This window comes from Daktulosphaira vitifoliae, unplaced genomic scaffold (genome assembly GCF_025091365.1).
Source record: "Daktulosphaira vitifoliae isolate Bord-2020 unplaced genomic scaffold, ASM2509136v1 Scaffold_3, whole genome shotgun sequence".
Taxonomy (NCBI): Eukaryota; Metazoa; Arthropoda; class Insecta; order Hemiptera; family Phylloxeridae; genus Daktulosphaira; species Daktulosphaira vitifoliae.
In genome coordinates, this window is record NW_026099574.1 from 3,282,293 (window position 1) to 3,304,066 (window position 21,774).

Genomic DNA, 21,774 nt, shown 5'->3' on the forward strand with positions numbered 1-21,774 from the left:
CATGACGTCAAGTATGAACACAATCGTCCTTTGGAGTACCTGAGAATCACGTACCACAAATAGGTAATGACCAAACCCTCGTAAGTACTCCCTCAATGTTACTTCAAAATCGACCTATAACCTATGGATAGATTGCTTTAAGTAATTTATGTTTTTTTACTCATCATCTATTAATAATTGTGACACAAAAGAACAGATTATGAACTAATGCATCAATGTATTATTATTATTATACAGTAGTTTTTCGGTAATTATAGATTTTTGCAAGGAAATTTTTATATTATCACGTAATTATAGGTACTCTATGACGATGAAATTAAAANAGGAAATTTTTATATTATCACGTAATTATAGGTACTCTATGACGATGAAATTAAAACATTGTACGCTATGGACTTTTCATAAACAAGTTTACCTTCAAAAAATACTCTGCTAGATGAAAAGTAATATTGGTTGAAGACTTCGTTATGTAACATTTGAATTTTCGCAGATTTATCAAGCACAATTTGATTGTATCTTTAAATTTATGAATAGAAGTGTAATNAACATTGTACGCTATGGACTTTTCATAAACAAGTTTACCTTCAAAAAATACTCTGCTAGATGAAAAGTAATATTGGTTGAAGCTTCGTTATGTAACATTTGAATTTTCGCACATTTATCAAGCACAATTTGATTGTATCTTTAAATTTATGAATAGAAGTATAATATTTTAATGCTCAACAGCGTCACGTATTTTCTTATGGAAATATATTTAAATATTAATATAATTTAGGTTAAATAGTTAAGTTTAAATTATTGACATATACTCACCAGCTTTGTTTTCATTATATTGCAATAAATTAATTTGTATACTATAGAAATTAAACACACGATAACAATTGTGTTCAAGGCTATTCTTTAAGCGGTTATAGTATAAAATTTTATCTATCGTGTTGTAATTCAACAAATCTAATTACTTATTTAGGGTAAGATACACAATTAAAATATATTTCATTTAACTCGTCATTAATGGAAAATTATATGGTATGATTATGGTAAAAATCTGACTAACGAGAGACATTAGGAAATTGTGAAACAAATCTGTTGAAGTATTACTACTTATAACAGAATAGGTTGACTTATAATTGATAAAAGCGATTCTTTTCATTTTACTGAATTTATAGTGAATACTACTACTACTTATGCAATGGAGTAACAACATAATTTTTTCCTGTACGAAAGGTCTTATTACTCATAAATATTATAAATAATAATGAGTTCTACCGAATAAAATTATCTAGTACTGTACGAGGAAAAATATTTAACTTCTATTCGTGAATACACAAATAATTTTTTTTACATACAATCTTATAGATATAAAATATTATATTTAACAATATTTTTATTTTTTTTTAAAATTTTTATTCATTTTAATTTTGCATGAAATATTATATAAATTTTACAATTTATTTTTGTATTTTTTTAATTTAAAACGCATAAAATACATAGATTTTTGTATGTTTACTTTTCTTTGTGAATAGCCAAAATAAATATTCCTTGTATTTATTTTAAGGGTCATTAAGGGGTTACTATTACAAAAAGTATCTACTAAATAGTTAATTAGTAAATAAAGTTAATTATAAACAAAAATTCAACAAATTAGACTTCTGACTCTAAAGTCATCATGAAAATTGTGCATTTTTTAAATAACTACCGTATTTTAATGTTTATTAGTTATAGTTTACTGTCTAATCAATACTTATTGGCATCATTCTATTAACTGGGAAAGACCGTGATTCTTTGTAAAAGCTGACTAATACGCAAAATTAAATATGAGTTACAATGTGTTCTCATTCATATGGACTAGACAAACTATTAACAGACGTTCGTGAGTCATCTTATAATGAATTATTATAATGCGCGTTGATCATTATTAAAGATACCCAGAACTACCTGTTCGTTTGGAAAATACATCCACGCTTTATTAAAAATCGAACTCATAAGAGATTCTAAGAAAATATTATATTTATAAAGATTTATTTTGTATCATGTGTAAAATGTTTGAAGTATGAAAATTAGATTTAGTTTGAAATCAATTTTTAGACTTCCACGAAAATTGGACTTTTTTCAATTAAATTCATTGCATATCATTACATTTCAATATAATACCTATTCATTATAGATCTCATTATATTAATTTAAAGAGGAAGTTAATAAATCTTGAGCTTTACTAAACTTCATGAAATCATCAGACAATGTTTAATGGATAAACCTATATGAATATAAATATATATATACAGCTAGCTTCTGAGGGAAAGATTGTATCGTGTCATATTCTTTTGTGAATTTAAATGACACGATATATTTTAAAAAATCACTACAATGGGGTCGTGACATAATGGGGACGCAGCATAGTTTGGAACGAGTATAAATGATATCTCACAGTGATTAGAATCACTATCATAAAAACGCTTATATGTGAATCTATTAAATATCACAATCATTTGTATATTTCTAATTTCACAATCTCTATGTTTTAAAATTTCACTCTAATATTAAGTGCTTGTTAAATTATTTTCTTAATCATAAAAAATGCAATTTTCTTACTTTGAGGCCGAAAAAAACACTTTCATTCAAGGGATGTCTCTATTAAACCCTTCCTGTAGTCAGGTTTCTATAAATAGTATTCCCAAAAAAATTTTATCGTCTCAAAAATTCTCTATTATAATTTTTTTATGATAAGTGTTTAAAAACATTTATAGTAGTTATAAAGTACAGAAATATTTTTGAAAATAACGTTTTTTAGAGTAGTGTAATTTTGAGATATTTTTGTTAAATTTATCAAATTGATTTTAAAACTAACTCAAATGCGTTAGTTTCAAATTTTTACCGCTAATTGGTTTAATTAGAATAAAAATGCGTTCTTTTGGCACTTAGAACAACAAAATCGGTCCAGTGAGAGCTGAGATTTTTCATGGACGAAAAAAACCAATTTCTGCTTAGCTTCAATCGAAGGTAATAATATTAAAATCTTCATATTGAGAGCTTAAAAAAAATCCTTTAAAAAACCTATGTACAAAATACTCCATAAGTAAAAATCATATAAAATGGTATATGCAGAGTGTTTCATTAGTAAAAATTTTACACGAAGAATATACCATTACAAAATGATTAATTTTTTAAAAATATTTTATATTTTATTGCATCGTATTAAGTAATTGATTGCAAACGTACAATTTTTTCGATGCAATTAAAGAGAACGGTTTGTTTTGATAATAATATGAGTCAAAAGAGGACATTTTAGATTGATCGTTAGATTATATTTTATCATTAAGTATAAATTTGTATACAAAATATATTTATCGCAGTAGTTGGGAAGCAGCACATTACTTTTAGAAGCGCTACTATTTTACTAGTTGTATTGGGAACGAACTGTTTGCTAGAAATAGCGTTTTTAATAGCTCTAACAAAAAATTTTGTAGAAAAATACTTTGCGAAAATACTATGCTACTTGCTACTATTTATCATGCTTATTCACATTTCATAGTTTAATTAAAAAAAAAATATATTGTTCATTACTGTTCATCGGTCAACTATTTTTAGAAATCACAATGTAAGAACACAACCAATAATTATAATACTGCAATAATCATCAATATTAACATGTTTAAAATAATGTTATATTAAAATATTCAAAATAATTCTTTGAACATTATCCATTGGATTTCTTTTAAAATGATAATTATGTTAAGACAATTATTTTTAGTATTTCTTATTTTTATATAATTCTCGGTCAATTATAAAGTATTTTATTGATTCGTCCCTTTTACCAATTTCATTTCAAATCTTTTTTTATGACAAATTAAATAATTGATCAAATAATTAAAATAAATAAAATCAAATAATACTTCTACATTCAATGTAAAATAATATGTAAATTCGTAAAACACAGATTTACTTAATTTACATATAATTTTGATGGAAAGTATTTATAACAAAAAACTTTAATTTTTACTAAATTTCAAAATAGGTGCGTGTTTTTTTCTATTAACAAAAATTATGTCAGTTTTGAATTATTCATCTAGCCATAAAATTAAATTTTTAACTTCATAAAATCGTCTATTATAATGTTAGAAATTTATAACTGGAAATCAAACCATAACAATGTTATAGTAAAAATTTCAACTATAATTTTAATTAATAAGTGTTATACACAAGTTAAAATGTCCAAAAAATAAAATGGACTTGTTTCAGTAATCTTAAATTTTGCACAACCCTTTTATAATATAATTGAAGCAAATATGGAAAGTTTTAAAAAAATTTATTATTTATATTTTTCATGAATTTTTAAATGTGTAATTTGCCTTCAGCTATTAATTAAAAGTCCTAGTGGAACAACCACATTAGTCCATCTTTTTCATAATATAACTTTATGTTAATTTTGAAGAAATATAATTGTTCTGCGTATTTAGTAGAAAAACGAGTTCTAAATTTCTATTATTCATTGGGATACCTAATTTAGAAAAAAAATTTTATAATAACTTTTAATAGAAAATTTTCTTAAAATGTCTGAAAATTTAAAAAAAATTGCCTTGTGGTAAAGTAAATCTAAAACTTAATTTGGAATCTGTATCATAATATCTTAAATATCATGTAAATATTTACAGCTTTAGTTATTAAAATGAATACAATATTTTATATAGAATTTAATGTTTAAAATGGTTTATTTTATTTATATTTAAATAACTATACAAAAAATCGAAACACAGTTTTAACTTTATATAAATTATGAATTTAATAAATGAAAGAAAGAGCAAATTCAAAACTTAATAATACATAATTATTATATTAATTTTTTTTGCTTAAGTGTCAGTGAATCAGCTTCCGTTTTATTTAACCTTTTACTATTGTAAACAATCTATTTTCACTATTACCTCTAGTATAACTTATATAGAACTTATCTGGTTATTGTAATACTTTTTATTTGTTTTTTAGTTTTTGACTAGTGGAAGTATCTAAGTATTTAACACGATCGTATTATTACGCATTGGTACTATATTTGAAAAGGAATCGTTGTCTATTTAACCTTGGGACTATTAAAAACTTAATAAAATATTAACATGATCGTGACAAAAATTAACAGGAAATTTAATAGATTCTGATAACGGTCACCCTTAAAGAGTAAATTAACAAAAAATAAATTTTATTTTTCAGAATCAAAAATATTATGTAAAATAGAATATAAATAAATTAATAAAAAATCTAGTGTTATATTGTTTTGTGATTTTAATAATGATAATGTATACTTTAAATTTTTCCCCTTTGCTACTAATAATTTTCAATTAAACTTTAGAATATTTTATATAATTTAATATACAACAAAAATGTAAAAGTTACATTTTATATAATTTATTTCCATAAAAATTTCGATTATTACTTAAAAAATGAGCTTCTCTTATTTTCCAAACTATCCTTTAAATATTCTTGAACTAGAAATACTTATGTTGCTAAAATTTTTTCTTATAGAATTGAGCATTTGAGTTACATGATTTTGACGTTCTAATAATGGATCTCTTTGATTCTCTATAAACTTGTCACAACATTCAGTAATTAACTGATCACAAATATTTAAGTCATCAACTTGGGATGGTTTACCGTTTACAATTTCTGGACAAATAGAATCAACAAAATGCCTTTTGAATATATTTTTCGTTACAGATTTATGTTCGTCGTAATTATAAATTTCACTTTCCCATTTATTAAAATTATTATTAAAATCGCTCTTAAAAGTTGGTGTACGTGAATCATCTACAACAGGTATTGCTAATTGACAAGATTTTATTAAATAATTTTTATTTTACAATAGTAACTTTATCATTTATAAAAAGGTATTATAACTGTATTCATGACGTTTAAATATGATTAAAATTTTATTAGTTAAGTAAAAATTACTATATTTACCATAATTTATAATATAATAATGTACATCTGCTTTAATCAAACATTGAATTAAATCATTTTTGTGTTTTAAAAAGTCATACGATGATTCACATCGTGCTTGGACAAAAATCTATGTAAAAATCACAATGGGTTGAATATTAATTCATAAATGAAAAAGTATTCAATATTTTTTTTATTAATATGCATATTAAAATAATTGTAATTAAATTAAAACAACTAAATTTTGCTAGAAAATAAAAAAATTGCAAGTATCTAAATTAATGAAAAAAGCGGTACTATTTTATTATTTTGATAAAAAAATGTATCATTTTTTTATAAAATAAAGAAATCTATACATGAATTGTATTTCTCGATTAAAAGTTATGGAATTTTATTTTAATTTTTCCTTGATATTTATTGTCTTCAATGTTAAAACAATGAATATTATATTTAATCAAATTCAAGTACTTAAACGCAAAATGTTTAATTATCACTTCATTACCTAGGAGTAATTTTAATAAAAATTTTTTAATTATATCTTTCTAGTTAACTATAATTTAAAGAATAATTTTAAGGTAGCAAACATTTTTGATCTTACCAGAGCTATAAAAACCAACGCGAACGTGTTACTTATTATTAGATTCATAGCAGAAAAAATAAAAGTTAACTTAATGATAAATGGTTTCATGTTTTTCTGAATAGAATCTTTATCTTATATACAAACACATTAGTATGTTCATGTAACAATATAATGTATTACGATTAAACAGTATGTTTATTTAAGAATTTACAATAATTTACTTTTAAAACAACTGCTACTAATTTTCTGTTACACTCCACTTAAACACTAGTGTTAAAAAATATTTTTAAAAATGTTTAGTGTCAACATTTTTTTCTTTTTGCAAAATCAAATAATAATAATAATAATAATACACAGCAAAAACAATGAAAAATAGTGTAAGATACCAATAACTTCTGAAAAAAAACAATTATATTTTATCTTATTCTTTTGAAGATACTATGTTAGACATAGTTAGCCGGTTATTCTGTACTATTTGAAATTAAGTAATTATCATCTTTACGTTTACTTAAATAAATAAAATAAAACAAACATTAGTTTAAACTTAACGTTAAGTATTTTAATATTTAATTAGAATTACGAGGATCTTAAAATTTAACACAAAAGTAAACATTATTAAGAAAAATTGATTTTTCAAGGTAAATAAAAAATAATTATATCAATTGTTACTTAAAAAGTACTGTGCTAAACTTTTAAATTTTAGCACAAATTACTAGCCTTTTAAGATTATTTATTATTAAACTAAGTATTATTTTTTAAAGTCGTTTTAAAAAATAAATTATACATTTACATCAGTATTAATGTGTTAGTAATAAAAAAAGAAATTTCATGATTATCACGAAAGTAAAATTTTCTTTTAGTTTGTGTACATTATTTAAGGAGATACTAATTGAGAATGTTACGTTCTATTAATAAAACAAATTTCAATTTTGTTCAATTTAATACACAATGGTATTTGATTTAATTATTTACAGTTGCTCAGAAATGGTAATGTGGCAATAGTTTAATATTTTAGATCGAAATCCTTTATAAAATTTTATAATGGTATAAAAATCAAATGTTTTCTATTAAATACAAATGTTAAGCTATTTATATGTAAAAAATATTAAAATAAAAAAACCAACACACTAGGGATGCAGCATAGTTAGGACAGATAATATCTAACTGTAATTAACATCACTATCATAAAAAACGAGATTATACATTTTTTTTGCTTTATTAAGTCGAATAACTCGTAGAATAAATAACGTCGGAACGTTTTTGTTTTTGAACACAAATACTCTATTAAAGCTTTGATTTGGTATAACAGTCGATTATTTAAATTCTGTGTTTATTTAAAAGCCTATTTTCAAAAATATAAAATCTGCTGTAATCTAATGGCAAATATAAAATTAGTATTAAATTCTGGGGTCCAAAAAATGAATATTTTGTATAAATCTATACTATACGGCTAATGGTGTCTCTATTGAATGACTAAGAAAATTCAATATAAACTTATATTTGATTCGTAAAATTGTCAAACGTGTATTCATTTATGTTTTCTTCATATTTGTACTTGTTTATTGAACTTTGAATATACAATTTTGGAATCATATTTGACATTAGCATTTTGATCTGTTACTTATTTTAGTGTCAGATATTAGTTTTTAAAGATATTCAACTAATAGTTTTGTGTAACAACGTATTTTTTAATAAATCAGAATAGTAAACTTTTTTTAGTTTCAATATACTTTCAAATTATGCGCCTACTTTTTTTGCTTATTAAATTAAACTTTAGTCAAACTGTAAATATTAAAAAATGGATCACTTGGAACATTTATACATAATTTCATTGTATTTATCCGAACTAGAAAATATTAAATATGAAAACTATAAATTCATATGAAATGAGAAGTTCTGTATTTCCTGTAGTTATTCAGATCGCAGAATATTGTCAAAAAATTGGTTTTATTTTTAGTTTTTTTTTCATACAGTTAATATTATTTATATGATATTTATGCTTTTTCATTATGGCTGCCGATTTTTGTCTTATTAGGAAATTTAAATGGCGTTTTTAATATTTTTAGACTTTCAATATTTATTGTAGGTAATAGTAATGACTTGTTTTTATTTTTTTGTGACTCATGACTATATACAAAAGCAATAATTTTGTAAATTTAAGTAACATTTAATTGTTTAGATAGACTGTGGTCAGTATCATTCATAACAGTAGGATATTACTAAACATAAACTCATTTATGAATCAGTGTATTGATCACAGTGTACTAATGATAAAAAATAAGACAATTTTATTTTAAAATAAAATATTATTTTGTGTAGAAGTTTCATAAATTTTATTTGCTTAATACTTTAAAACATTTAATGCGCCAATTTTAACTACAAACATGTAAATCAATATAATTATCACAATTAATATAATTTTATAAAAATAATAAACACACAAACATTATTTCTATTTTAACAAGAACAATTTTTAATGTTTTATTATTTATATTGTATTAATATATGATCAGTTTAACCTCCTTCTACTTCCTGAATTTAACATACAATAAAGGGTGGTGGCCCTCTTTTACATGTTAGAAAGTTAAAAATAGTTCTTGGCTATGATGGACGGACGGAAATTATGAGAAAATCAAAAAAAATTTAGTTGGCACCCTGGACATCGAACTTAGGACCCTAAACGCCAAAATATACGTTTTTATTCGCTAGACCAAGCCGACCCATTATTATTTTAATGTAAATATAATAGCATTAATAATAAGGTTATTATTTTTAACACTAACTAGTGTTAGAAATATCAACGTTAACATAAATGTATTCTTTAAAAAAAATTACATATTAAAAGACAATTAAATACAATAGCTTATTCTTTATATTAATATTTTATAGATATGTACATTTTAATATTTTTTTAAACAAATTAATATCTAAAATAAGGAATATTATTCACTCATATTTTTATTATACACATATCATAATTATAGAAGTAAATATGGTCTTATTTCGGCATAGGGTATTTACATTAACAAAGTTTCACCCCCTCCTTTAAACTATTTGGTGTTACATAAAGGTAAGGTTTTAGTTAAATTAAGTTAACTAGAACCTTGCCTTGATTAATATGAGAAATAAATAAAAAATTGGCCGTAAATAAACGTGATATCATAACTGTTAATTACATTCTCTGATATTTATTATTTCATTTGACTTTGTTTGTTTTCTGCTATACGTAAACTAATTAACTTAAAAAATAAATACTTCTAAATTCTATGACTTAAAATTATTAACACTTATATTAAGTGTCATTAATTAAGTATACTACTCCCTTTTTTTGTTAAATAATGATTTTTTACAAAAATGTATAGATTAGAATCTGATTTATTTTATAAACCATTATAAATATCAAATTGTTTGTTAGAAAAAATTATTCTTAAAAATTATGCTAAGCTAATTTATATGATATTTATTTTTTGTAAAATATTAAGCATGTGCCTTGTAAACATTTTTTTTTAATGATCTTAAAATGTAATTTACAGTATTAAAATATTATGTTTTTATGTAGAAATTAGTAAACAGCTTAATTTCTTATTTATAATTGTTAAAACCGTTACAATAACAATGATCTGTGGAAATAATTGAACACCTAAATAAATACTATTTTTTCTGACTAACATTCATGTGTAAAATAATATTAAAGTGACATAATTTATAATAACTATAGTTGTAAATAGTATTAATGGGCACATTATCATATATATATATATTAAGAATTATTCAAACAATACTTACTACTTATCTAAAGGAAAAAATGATATTAAGAAATTAACATATTATGAACTTCTTAATGAAGTATCCGAATATGTTATCTGATTAACCTTAGCGTGATCAATTTTAAGCAATTAAAGACAGTTGTAAGGTACACTTTATAGATTTGAATCTGTCAAAGAATCAACTAAGAATGTTAGTTTGTCATAAATTGTATTAAAATTTATAAGAGTTGTCAGTAATTTCTGTTGTAATTTCTTGAAATATTTTGGGTTTTGATATTAATGGATTTTAGTATTAAATTTGTTAATAAATACAAATTTAATAAAAATAATTGTAAAAATTCTACATTAAATATGAGCACTCTTTATTTTGATACTTGTTATCTAATTCCAGTTCATTACCCAAAATCGTTTCATGTGTGCCTTTTATAATGGCACAACAAATAAACCAGAAGGGTGGAATTCGAAAGACCTTTAGAAAAAATACATCAAAAACACCGTTGTATTTATCAAAATAAATTTTATTTAAATATTATGTAAAAAGAAAAATTGTTTTATGTTGCACTTTACTTTAAGAACTCAAGATACTTTACCTTGAGATACGTGGCATTAGTTTTGCAATATAGAGATTTAAAATTTACTTCGACTGTTATGAATTATCGTGATATTTAATGATATGATAATAACACATCTAGTTTTTTTCTGAAATATTTGAGGGACTTATGGTAAAATTACAAGTGATGCGCATTTCCCAGCCTCCCGTTGGGCCTACGAAGAAAGTACTCTCTGTTCTATTGCAACATACATTTTACTAATTTGGAAATACTTGAGATCCGTATTAAATGCATTGAGTAAATGAAGACTCGTTCATATCACTAACAAAATATATCGGCCCCAGACTAAAACCTATTACGGCGTACCACCCTATTTCCTACAGACACAAGGCATAAACTACAAATTCATACAACATGTCGGCAGTGAATGCCAATTATTGCACCCTCTGTTATAACTAACAGTATTGTACTAAAGCGAAAGGGACGAGACAATTATATTTTCGTCACAAAGTACGACATCAGACACATAATTTGCTTTGGTAAAGCACTACTGTCGTGTATAAACCTGACATATATTTTACTCAAAACAGTCTAAATAATAGTCCAATTAAAATGTCTAAAAACAAATTTAATGTAATCTAAAAATCATTATAATTCTATTTTGGTTCTATTTAAAAATTATATTTTGCAAAATATAAGTTGTGCACTAAGTTATTTATAACTGTATATTTATTTCTCACGACTCATCTAAAGCACTTTAACAGAACGTATATGACAAAATAACCTATTTACCAGTCGCATACATTCTAAAATGGCAATTAGTTATTAAAATAAAGATTAACTGCGATACAGATTGTAATTTTTTTGCATTTTAATAAAAACTAGTTTATTCGAAAAAAAAAACTTTTTCTCGTTCGTTTCGTTGAATAGTTTGACATAAATTAATCCGACTTATAGATCGAGTATAGATTTATGATGTATTAGGTATATATTTTTTTGAAACTATATAAATCTTCAAAAATGATCTTTTCCAAGGTTAAAACTGCGATTCCGGCAACTTCTAAAAAACTGAAGTTCACCCGAGTCATTTTCCAAACGCCATTAAAACAGCTTTGTTTTTAGCACATGTGATGTATTCGATTTATAGTTTGCCGTGTGTCATGATGAATGATCATAATTTATTTTGTTTGCCTAGCTGCTTTAAAAATGTATTCAAAGTAAAATGAATTTTCATGTTGAAGAGTCAAATATTCTTTACTGATAAAATTACTTTGTTACGAAATGTGTCAAAATTTTAACATTGCGAAATAACGAGAACTGAATTTAAAAATAAAATACTTTACTAAGTTTATTTTTAGTGTAAATATTATGAACAGTCATANTGTTTATTTTTAGTGTAAATATTATAAACAGTAATATTGTATTTTACTCCTAAAATATCGAAAGGTCAACTAACGGGCTGCTATTTAATTTTTACTTGTTTTTTCACATTAGGACACTTTTATGGTTACTGTGAGAACACGAAGCAGTTTTGTTCACTGACGACTTCGAATTTGACTTTTTAATCACAGTAGTAGGAACACATCTTAAATGTCACACAGACTTCTCTGGTTTTTAATCAATTTTTACACCATCGCAGTTGACTTTGCATCTGGTCGTTAAATTCACTGAGTTTAAGTTTACCCGTCTCGGCTGATTTACAGTTTAATGCTTAACGCGTACAGGGGTGTTAAACAAAACCATTTCCGGGATTCATTAAAATCTTTGTGGAAAAACCACATGCAGTCTACTAGACGCTACGGCGATGACTTCTGCAGACTATTAACAAAGTTTTGTAATAACATCAGCATTTTTATTGTTGGTGTTCACCGTTTGATCAATTTGCAAGCATGGATAGCTTACAATAAATACTTGTTTTAGTACTCTTCAAAGTAATTCATTTTATTCTTTCGGACGTCATAACTACCAAATTAATATATTGAACGTCGACCATTAAATGCTTATGAATTATGACAGGACAGGAGTCGTTAGTATACAACGCTGTGTTACGTTTTAAACCAACCCCTTTGATTTTCAGCAGCGTCATAGAAAATCCAACAATTTTTCTTGATCGCTTTAATAGTTATTGTTATCATCATCCCGACTCATTAATAATATTTAATGAACAAAGTCACACCACTTACAGCGTACTGCGGTAACTCATAGCCATTAGAATAATATTAAACGTTTTCTTGCCACACTCTAATTTGTAATAAATGATACACTCGTTTATATAATTTAAAATCAAGATTTTCAACGAATTGCCTCCATTTTTCTTGTCTGCTATTGTTATGCTACAGTATTTTATATCTGTTACAAGAATGACTCATTGTTAAAAACTATGCTTACGAGAATGTTTTCAATCGGTAACTTTTAATTTATTACCTTCTTTTAAAGATTATTGTAATATGATAAAGATTAAAAACTCGTGTTTAAATATTCAAAATTACATTACAGTTCTAAACAAACTGCATAATTTTTATAATGATATAAGAAATTTATACTGAGGTTGAATAATGAAACTTTAATCAAGTAATAACATAGAAACAAAACACAGGAAAACATGTCTTATGTAATACTTCAGGGAAAGAAGTACTTTAAAGTTAATTAATAGTGACGCATTTAGCTAACAATCAATATTTCATCATGTAATCGCTGAATATATTTTTACTTATAAAACAATATTTAATTATTTTTACTCATCAAACTGTTTTCAACATCATATAGGTTGCATGTAAAGAACTTATAAAAAAACACGATCTCGGTCGGTTTACTTGTAGTTTTGTCAGTGAAAAGATAAAATCATTTACAAACGTTTTTTATCTAATTATTTTGAAACGGTGTCTTAATAATATTTCGCACAAGTACGCGAAATGTCGTAGAATGCTTTTTGCATTAGAGTAATTATCGGATTTTAAGATTAATAACCTTTTACACACAATTTATTTCACTCGGCTAATTTCCACGAATAAAGAAGTAATTTATTCGACCTTTATCAGACGTGTAATTAATTTTTTTATTTTAAACCCGTTATTAATCAATAATGCATATTTTATATTTATTTATGTAATTATATTACGTTTTATTTAATTATTTGAATTGCTTGTAAATTTATTATATACTAATTATGCATTCTTACCTAAGATGAGGTCGTAATAATTAATTTAATTAACTAAACAAATTTATTGAAATAATTCACGATTAACCTAAATTTCAATACCCTGGTTAAATATTATTAAATTAAGTAACGTTAAAATATTTATGCATAACGTGGTAAATACATCCCGTTATCTTAAATTAAATTTAGTAAAAAAAAAAAAATATTTGGTGGTTATAAGTACTACAAAATTATATTGTAATAAAAATCACTGGGTTACTATAGTTACTAGACACTATATTAACGAACAAATAAAATAATTCAAATTAATACAATTTGGTTCTTGTAAAAGGAGAAAACTAGTAATAAAATTAACTATAATAACGTTTAGTTAAAGTTATAATTTGAATTTTTCCAACCACTCTTTAATAATTTGTTTAAGTTATTAATAATAAAACTGAGTAAAATTGTATAATTAAACTTTCTTGAAAATATTAAAATGTCATTATCAATTTGGAATAAATTCTTTTAAAATTTCCCATCCGTTATATTTAAATTGGTAATTGAAATATGTTTAAAAAGTTGTGTTAATTTATGATTTATTCTACAGGCTAGCATTGAATGATTTTTGTTGTTAACATATACTTTGAGTTCAATGCCAATAAATAGTCAGAAATACATATTTGTCAGTAGAATGTCAATAAATGTAAGGTTATTGATTTCTAATAATTCAAATATCATAACTTACCCATTATCAAATAATTTATATGAATATTACAGACATTTCATTCGGACATTCGTCCTTTTAGAGTACTTCATATTTAGTGGCTTGTGCCAACGAACCAAATTATATAATTTCGTTTTGCAAAGACGTCTCATACAGCTTCTTATAATAACAGTAANTTTCGTTTTGCAAAGACGTCTCATACAGCTTCTTATAACAACAGTAAACTCTTAAAGCAGTAATAATACAGTAAACGCCCAACATAATCAAATTCCGAAATTCGCTGCAGGTCAATTATTGTTCAAACAAACGTNTAACAGTAACTTTTAAAGCAGTAATAATACAGTAAACGCCCAACATAATCAAATTCCGAAATTCGCTGCAGGTCAATTATTGTTCAAACAAACGTATCCATATATGTTACCACGCACGTTGATCATTTCAGCTTTTATTTTTCGTTTATTACTTTTTGTGGTCCAACGCACAGTTTACTAATCTGCAGTTGTAGATTAACTATACAAGTCTATTGCAAACCTTATTTTTCAAAATTACACGCTTAAGTCCACCGCGTAACAGGATGTACGTGAACAAAGAAAATGGCTGAAGTTTTAAACGAAAATAGGAAATTATGTTCCTTAAATCTATGCGAATTTAGAGGCAGTTAAATTAGTTGATTAAACATGAAAAAACTCGTATACGAAATTGAAAATTTTTATTTTTGCATTAGATATTAGTTAAAATAATTGATTATACGTATAATAATTGATTATATATATATATATATATATATAAGTCCATGTATAAATTATATAAAAAAAATGAAAAAGTGGGGTTTGCAACTGTATGCATTATACAATTTGTATGAACTGCTTCCAATGTACCCAACTCCATGGAAATTTATTATAGGTATATATAGTATCACAGGGAATATTTTTGTTCTGGAGGAGTTATCCCTCCACACCCCTTAAAACTAAGATCCCAACTAATATACATTAATTAGGATTAAGAATAACAAAAACGAATAACAATTTTTAATTAGTATGCTCGGAATGACTAAAATAAACTTCATAAATACGTAAAATCCTGATCCCCATTAATTAGTATTTTAATTCCCGCAGTAGAATTTTAATAATATTTTACATTAAATTGACAATTTTTTAATTTATGTATAACTGATATAAATAAAACGAAACCGTTTAAAATATAATAAAATGTATNTGATATAAATAAAACGAAACCGTTTAAAATATAATAAAATGTATTTGAACATTAACAGTTTGAGATTTGTTTACATTGTCTTCTTTTTCAAGAAACAATTACTTTAAATTGATAAGCACTACCTATTCTTAGTAATGCAATCAATGGTGTAAGAGCATAGGTACGTTATCGATTCACAGAAATAATGTCTTGCATAAATGCTCATTTTTTCATCTTCTTTAAACTTAAAAGATTTATAAGTCACTGGGAATTGAATAAAATAATAAAAAATTTCACTCTCTTCATTAGATCATTAGATCATATTTTAATAACTGAGACTAAGTTAATGGAGCGCCTCTATCCTAAACAAAATTATATTTATTATTAATTTTAGTATAACATTTAATTATTTTATTTGGTTCTCAAATATTTATATATATATATAAAAATACATATTAATACAGAGTAATTATTTCAACGTTAGCCACTCAATTTCTTAAAATAATAACATATCTGAATTTTTTATTTTTGGTTCTTGTTTGTTTCACATGTATCCAGTTATCTGTTATAAAATAATTTTTAAGTCCAACTCTTATAACTTTTAGGGTTGTTGACTTTATTTTTTCAAATAAAAACGTTCATAAATTATAAGCTTACTAATGGATAATAATAACAATGAAAATGACTGGTCAATAACAAATATCAAAGTAGTATTTTAAAAGTTATTAAACATTTTAAGTATAGCTGGAGATAACGGATGGGTGCAGCTATATTTATCACTAATCATTTTCTGGCTGCATTTATTAAATTCCTGGTAATCAAATTGGTTACTAACAAAATATGAAATTTGTATTTTTAACTTATACTCTCAACTAGTAAACATCGAATAGTAACTATCGAACTATTCGATAGTCATTCAAAATCAATTCGAATAGTTATTCGATAGTTTACAATATTAGAAAATGCCCATCACTACTCTCAACCATACTAGTATAGTTTTAGTGTTTACTTAAATTTTGATATAAACTACATTTTCAAAGCTATGTCCTTGATTTTTTTTTAGATTTTTTATAATAATCGATTAAAATTGAGTTAAGATTTATTGTGATCTATTCTTTAAAGGACAAATTTCTTAATTAATCAAAATTAAAATATTTTATTTTTTATTCACATTTTATTCGATGTTTTTATAGTGCCTTAAAATGAATTGTATCAAAAAAAAAAAAAAATGATTAAATAAAAAATTATAATTTAATCGACAGTATAAATTTTGATTTCGTTTTACTAATCTAATACTGTAAAAATTATATTAAAATCCGTAGTATTGTAACTTTTATAGCATATTTTAAAATTATAAAGCTATTTATGAGTTTTATATATGAAAGTATTCCGTTTGCGACTCTTAAAAAATTGTTTTATTCTGAATTTTTAATTACGAAGTTCCAATACTTTTTGGTTTCTGTAAATTGTTACATTTTTCTTTTGTTTTTATTTATACTATCGTAGATCACTAAGATACCGTGTGACGTGTAATTATATGAAATAGTCATAATAAAAAATTAATTAAATTCTATGAAGCAACCCATAGAAACATCAAAATAATACATCTCTCATATATCACGTGAATGGAAGTGGAAGATCTGAACTTGAGATGAGTTCATACTTGTATCATTAAAACGTATTCTTTTAAAAGTTGTAATAGACACTTAAAAATATTGTTATTAGTGTTATAATATGCACCAAAAAATCAATAATATGCAAAAAAAATGTCATTATTTGTTTTATAAAAATTATTGCGATTTTAATTTAGTAAACTATATTAACTTCATGAGAAGTGTCACTAATGAGTGATTTTTTCCATCAAAATGTATTCATGTAATTTATTTCTACTTTTATCATATATACTTATTGTGCCCATTGTGCAGATTGAATATTTCTGATAAAAATAAAAAAACTATATTAACTATTTAACGAAAAACTACACTTTGATTATTATCATTTAATATACAATTTTTTTAAAATAAATATAAAATCTTATATTAAGTATTAAGATCAATGACTAAGTGTCAACTTTATTATATAGTTTGTTTTCGATATTCAATATTTTTTTTCTGTATTTATTCTCATATTTATTATTTACAAAACTTTTACTGAGCTACCATAACATACAGATTTCCCATTCCCATAATTAATCTTAATGATTTACTTTAACTAAAAAAACCAATAAAAATCTTGTTAAAAAAATACCTTCTCAGCTTCACATAAATGCTAAAAGTGGCAATGAAGACCTAATGAAGAGTCAATTAGCATTAGCCTTAGTTCAGAATAAGATCAGCGACAGAGATGAAATACATTTAATTACAGCCTTTCTTGAAAATGTTAATTTTATTTTCCGATTAAGAATTGTTTTAATTATTTAATTTGACTATGTTTTTAATGAATACATTTCGAAAATCTACCATAGCACATCCAGCGTTTTAAACTGTTGGTAGAACAAGAGTTATGGGGTGTCATTAGGAATTGATTCTTATATTTTATCAGGATCTATATATTTTATTTAAACACATAAAAAATGTTGAAATATCAAGTGTAGAAATGATTCTAAGTGAGATAATGTTTCAAATGTAATTATTTTTACAAGATTCAAAATTCTTGATTTATTTTTGCTTCTATCTACTACCTCCTGAGCCCTTCTGTATTTTGCTAAAAGTACAAAAAGAAATATGTAAAAACACTCAACACATAGGTGTTTTGGATAAGTGATAATAATAAAAGAATTTAAACTTTATTTAAATATTATTGCCTTTGTCAATGATACTCAATTTCTATTAATACATTTGTACGACATTAATTTAAATAGCTATGATGATGCAATATATTATTTATATAAATAATAAATCATATTAAAATTTAATATTTAATTGAAATTTTCTAAAAAACGGTAGCACAGTGTGAGAGTTGTGTAATTGGGACTAGTATAGATGATATCTGACAGTGTTTCAAATTACTATCATAAGAAACGCTTCAATGCTAATCTGTAGATAGTGTTTAATTTTAAAAAATTGGTGGATAATTGAAAAGTAAAATTCTAACTCAAAAAGAATTACAGGAAAATTAAAAAAAAATCATTGCTACGGACAATGATTTTTAATGAATAGACAAACGTTCGTCGCATTCGTTTATTGATAAAATTAACAAATTTAAGCTGATTGAAATGTTAAAATTAATTTTTTCGACTAAAAAGAAAAAAAATTGAATAAGTTTAACATAATATTCATTAAAATCAGTATACTCCCTTATAAGGTATTTTAAAATTAAATACCAAGAATTTTAACACAAAAATGGCATGTTTTTTGACTACGGCAACCATTTTCACAGAGAAGATAAGTCATCGGGACAAATTTTATTTTTGGAACTCATAACACATAATATAAATTTTATTTTAATATATGTTTGAAGCTCGGAGTATTTCTGGAACATTTTCAAAAGTTAAGTTCAAAAAGCGGTACTTGAAATTTATATTTTTAAAACTTTGTACCCCCCTATATAAAAGGAAATGGTCCGATTTACAAAGAAAGTATGTCAGATAAAAGATTTATGTATAATTTATTTAGAAACAAAAATTTGTATTGATCCATACATTTTTCAAAAAGTTATAGAAATTTAAAGTTGAAAAAATAAAATATGAAATAGTAAATTTTAACACCAAAATTGCATCTTTTTTAACTACGGCAACCATTTTGATATAGAATATAAAGTCGTCAGGAAAAATTATTTTTTTAAACATATAATATATAACATTAGCATTACTGCAAATTTAAAAAAAAAATATATCAAATGAAAGAAAAATAACCAAGGTTTTAATAAAAAAATAATTATTTTGATTTGTTCATTTTTCNAAAAAAACACACATCATAGTAAAATTAATACCTTCTCCGCTTCGCATCGAAGCTAAAAAAAATAAACACATCATGGTAAAATTAATACCTTCTCAGCTTCGCATCGAAGCTAAAAAGTGAAAAAAATGACAAAATTTACCGATTTTTAAATTGGAGGTTTCCCCCATTTACGGAGAACGAGGGAAAATTTTTTAATTTTAAGGGTAATGTCTTGAACTATATAAGATTTGTGATCTTTTGACATATCGTTGAGAAAAAACGGTCCTGTCAGAGCTGAGAAAATGTAGTGTCAGACACAAAAAAAAAAATAAAAATAAATTATCATGATAAAATTAATATTTTCTCAGCATTGCACCGAAGTTAAAATGTAACATTTTTTTATATTTTTACATGCCACTAAGTTTTCAAATCAAGTATTGCTCATACTTATTTTAAAAGTATGAAATTATAACGTTAATGTGTTTTAAAGTAAATACATTAATATCAAATGTACTTTTTAAGTGAACAAAAAATTTAAATTGCATTATTTTAGATTACTATTTTAGTATCACTTAAAAATCAAATTAATGTACGTAAATTTAACGTCTTATAACTTTTGTAAATGATGTTTTTAAAAAATAACATTTTTTTTCGCCTATTTATAAATACATAATTTTATTATTATTTTTTTTTTAGTAACTTGATTCAAATTAATTAAGTGTATAGTTTAAATAGGAGCTAATTAGATTTTTCCGTCTTCTTTAACAAAATCTGTTCCTCACGTGAGAAGTTTTAAAACTATAATAGGGTTTGAGTATTTATTCTCAAAATTGAAATTGTAAATTATCATAAATTATTGGATGATCAAACATTTTTTTTTTTGAAAGGGCAAACGACTTCCTTTTAAAACATCTATTGGATTTACATTAAAGCTGTCAATAATTGATAACTCAATTTTAAATCTTAAAAAAGATAGAGTGGTTAAATGGGGTGCCTTTGGTTTCCTTTAAGACAATACTGTTTAACTTAAAATATAAGCATAAAAAATTATAAAAACACAAAAATCAGTGAAATTTTTACACAAAAGGCATTTCTTTCTAACTTCAAGTACTATTTACGTATAAAATACAAGTAGTCAGTAAAATTTATTTTTTTAATTTGAAGTGCGCAACATAACATTGATCATAATTTATACTATATTTATAATAAATATAAATATACNTGCAAGATCAACTGGGAGCAGTAGCTGACAAAATCGAAAGTCTAAAACTTAGACCTGAGAAATTGAGTGGCTGTCAGAGGCGCAAGCTGAAGAGGAGCCGAGCAAACATGGAGGGGCAGAAGAACCTACCAAAGAAGGGAGACAAGGGAACCGATGACTTGAAAAAGTCAAAGGGAACCGAAGCTCAAAAACCTGAGGACAAGGGGCAAGAACCTCCATGTAAGAAAACTCATTGGGTACCGACCTACAGGGACGTGGTAACCGATGATAAAAAAGTGGCTCTGGTCCTCGCAGGCTACCCCACTAACAAGTTGACCACAGAGCAGGGGCTACTCATTGAGTCTTGTGTTGGAGACTTGATACTGTCGGGTACTGATGGANTTTGTGTTGGAGACTTGATACTTTCGGGTACTGATGGAACCGACGTACCAAGGTTTGAAGACACCAGACTCACTGATGGAGCACTTGTGATCAGTGCAGCCCAAGAGAGCTCTCTTAAGTGGCTCACTGACCATGTCAACTTGATAAAACCTTGGGACGGTGCAGAACTCCATTTGGAAGCCTACAACCCGATCAAGTATAAACGGATGGTCACTCACATACCAGGGCTGCCAAAAGAGTCCAAGAAGATCTTGGAAATTTTGGCAAAACAAAACCCAGGGCNGAAGATCTTGGAAATTTTGGCAAAACAAAACCCAGGGCTGAACACGGCGATTTGGAAAGTCCACCATGAGACAGAGGTTGGCCCGAAAGGACAAACTCTGTTCCTAAGTGTGGACGAAAACAGCATGGTCAAA

At 24.9% G+C, this 21,774-nt stretch overlaps 1 protein-coding gene and 1 long non-coding RNA gene across 4 annotated transcripts; one reads left to right on the forward strand and one right to left on the reverse strand.

Moving 5' to 3' along the window:
- Positions 1-4,693: 4,693 nt before the first annotated feature.
- On the reverse strand, positions 4,694-6,718 carry LOC126900453 (uncharacterized). 3 transcript variants are annotated; one of them, XM_050676168.1, is made up of 4 exons: positions 6,521-6,718; positions 5,944-6,052; positions 5,638-5,805; positions 4,694-5,565 (listed from the first exon to the last, which is right to left on the reverse strand). In XM_050676168.1, exons 1-4 carry the CDS (start codon positions 6,608-6,610, stop codon positions 5,450-5,452), a joined length of 483 nt encoding a protein of 160 aa, XP_050532125.1. In that variant the 5' UTR covers positions 6,611-6,718; the 3' UTR covers positions 4,694-5,449. The 3 variants fall into 3 exon arrangements, with proteins under 3 accessions (XP_050532125.1, XP_050532122.1, XP_050532123.1); XM_050676165.1 differs by having other exon boundaries at positions 4,694-5,805; positions 6,521-6,708; XM_050676166.1 differs by having other exon boundaries at positions 4,694-5,790; positions 6,521-6,691.
- Positions 6,719-7,038: 320 nt separating this feature from the next.
- On the forward strand, positions 7,039-14,850 carry LOC126901172 (uncharacterized). The gene is made up of 3 exons (XR_007702988.1): positions 7,039-7,140; positions 14,567-14,662; positions 14,737-14,850. It is a non-coding gene; the product is annotated as an uncharacterized LOC126901172 (long non-coding RNA).
- The last annotated feature ends 6,924 nt before the right edge of the window (positions 14,851-21,774 follow it).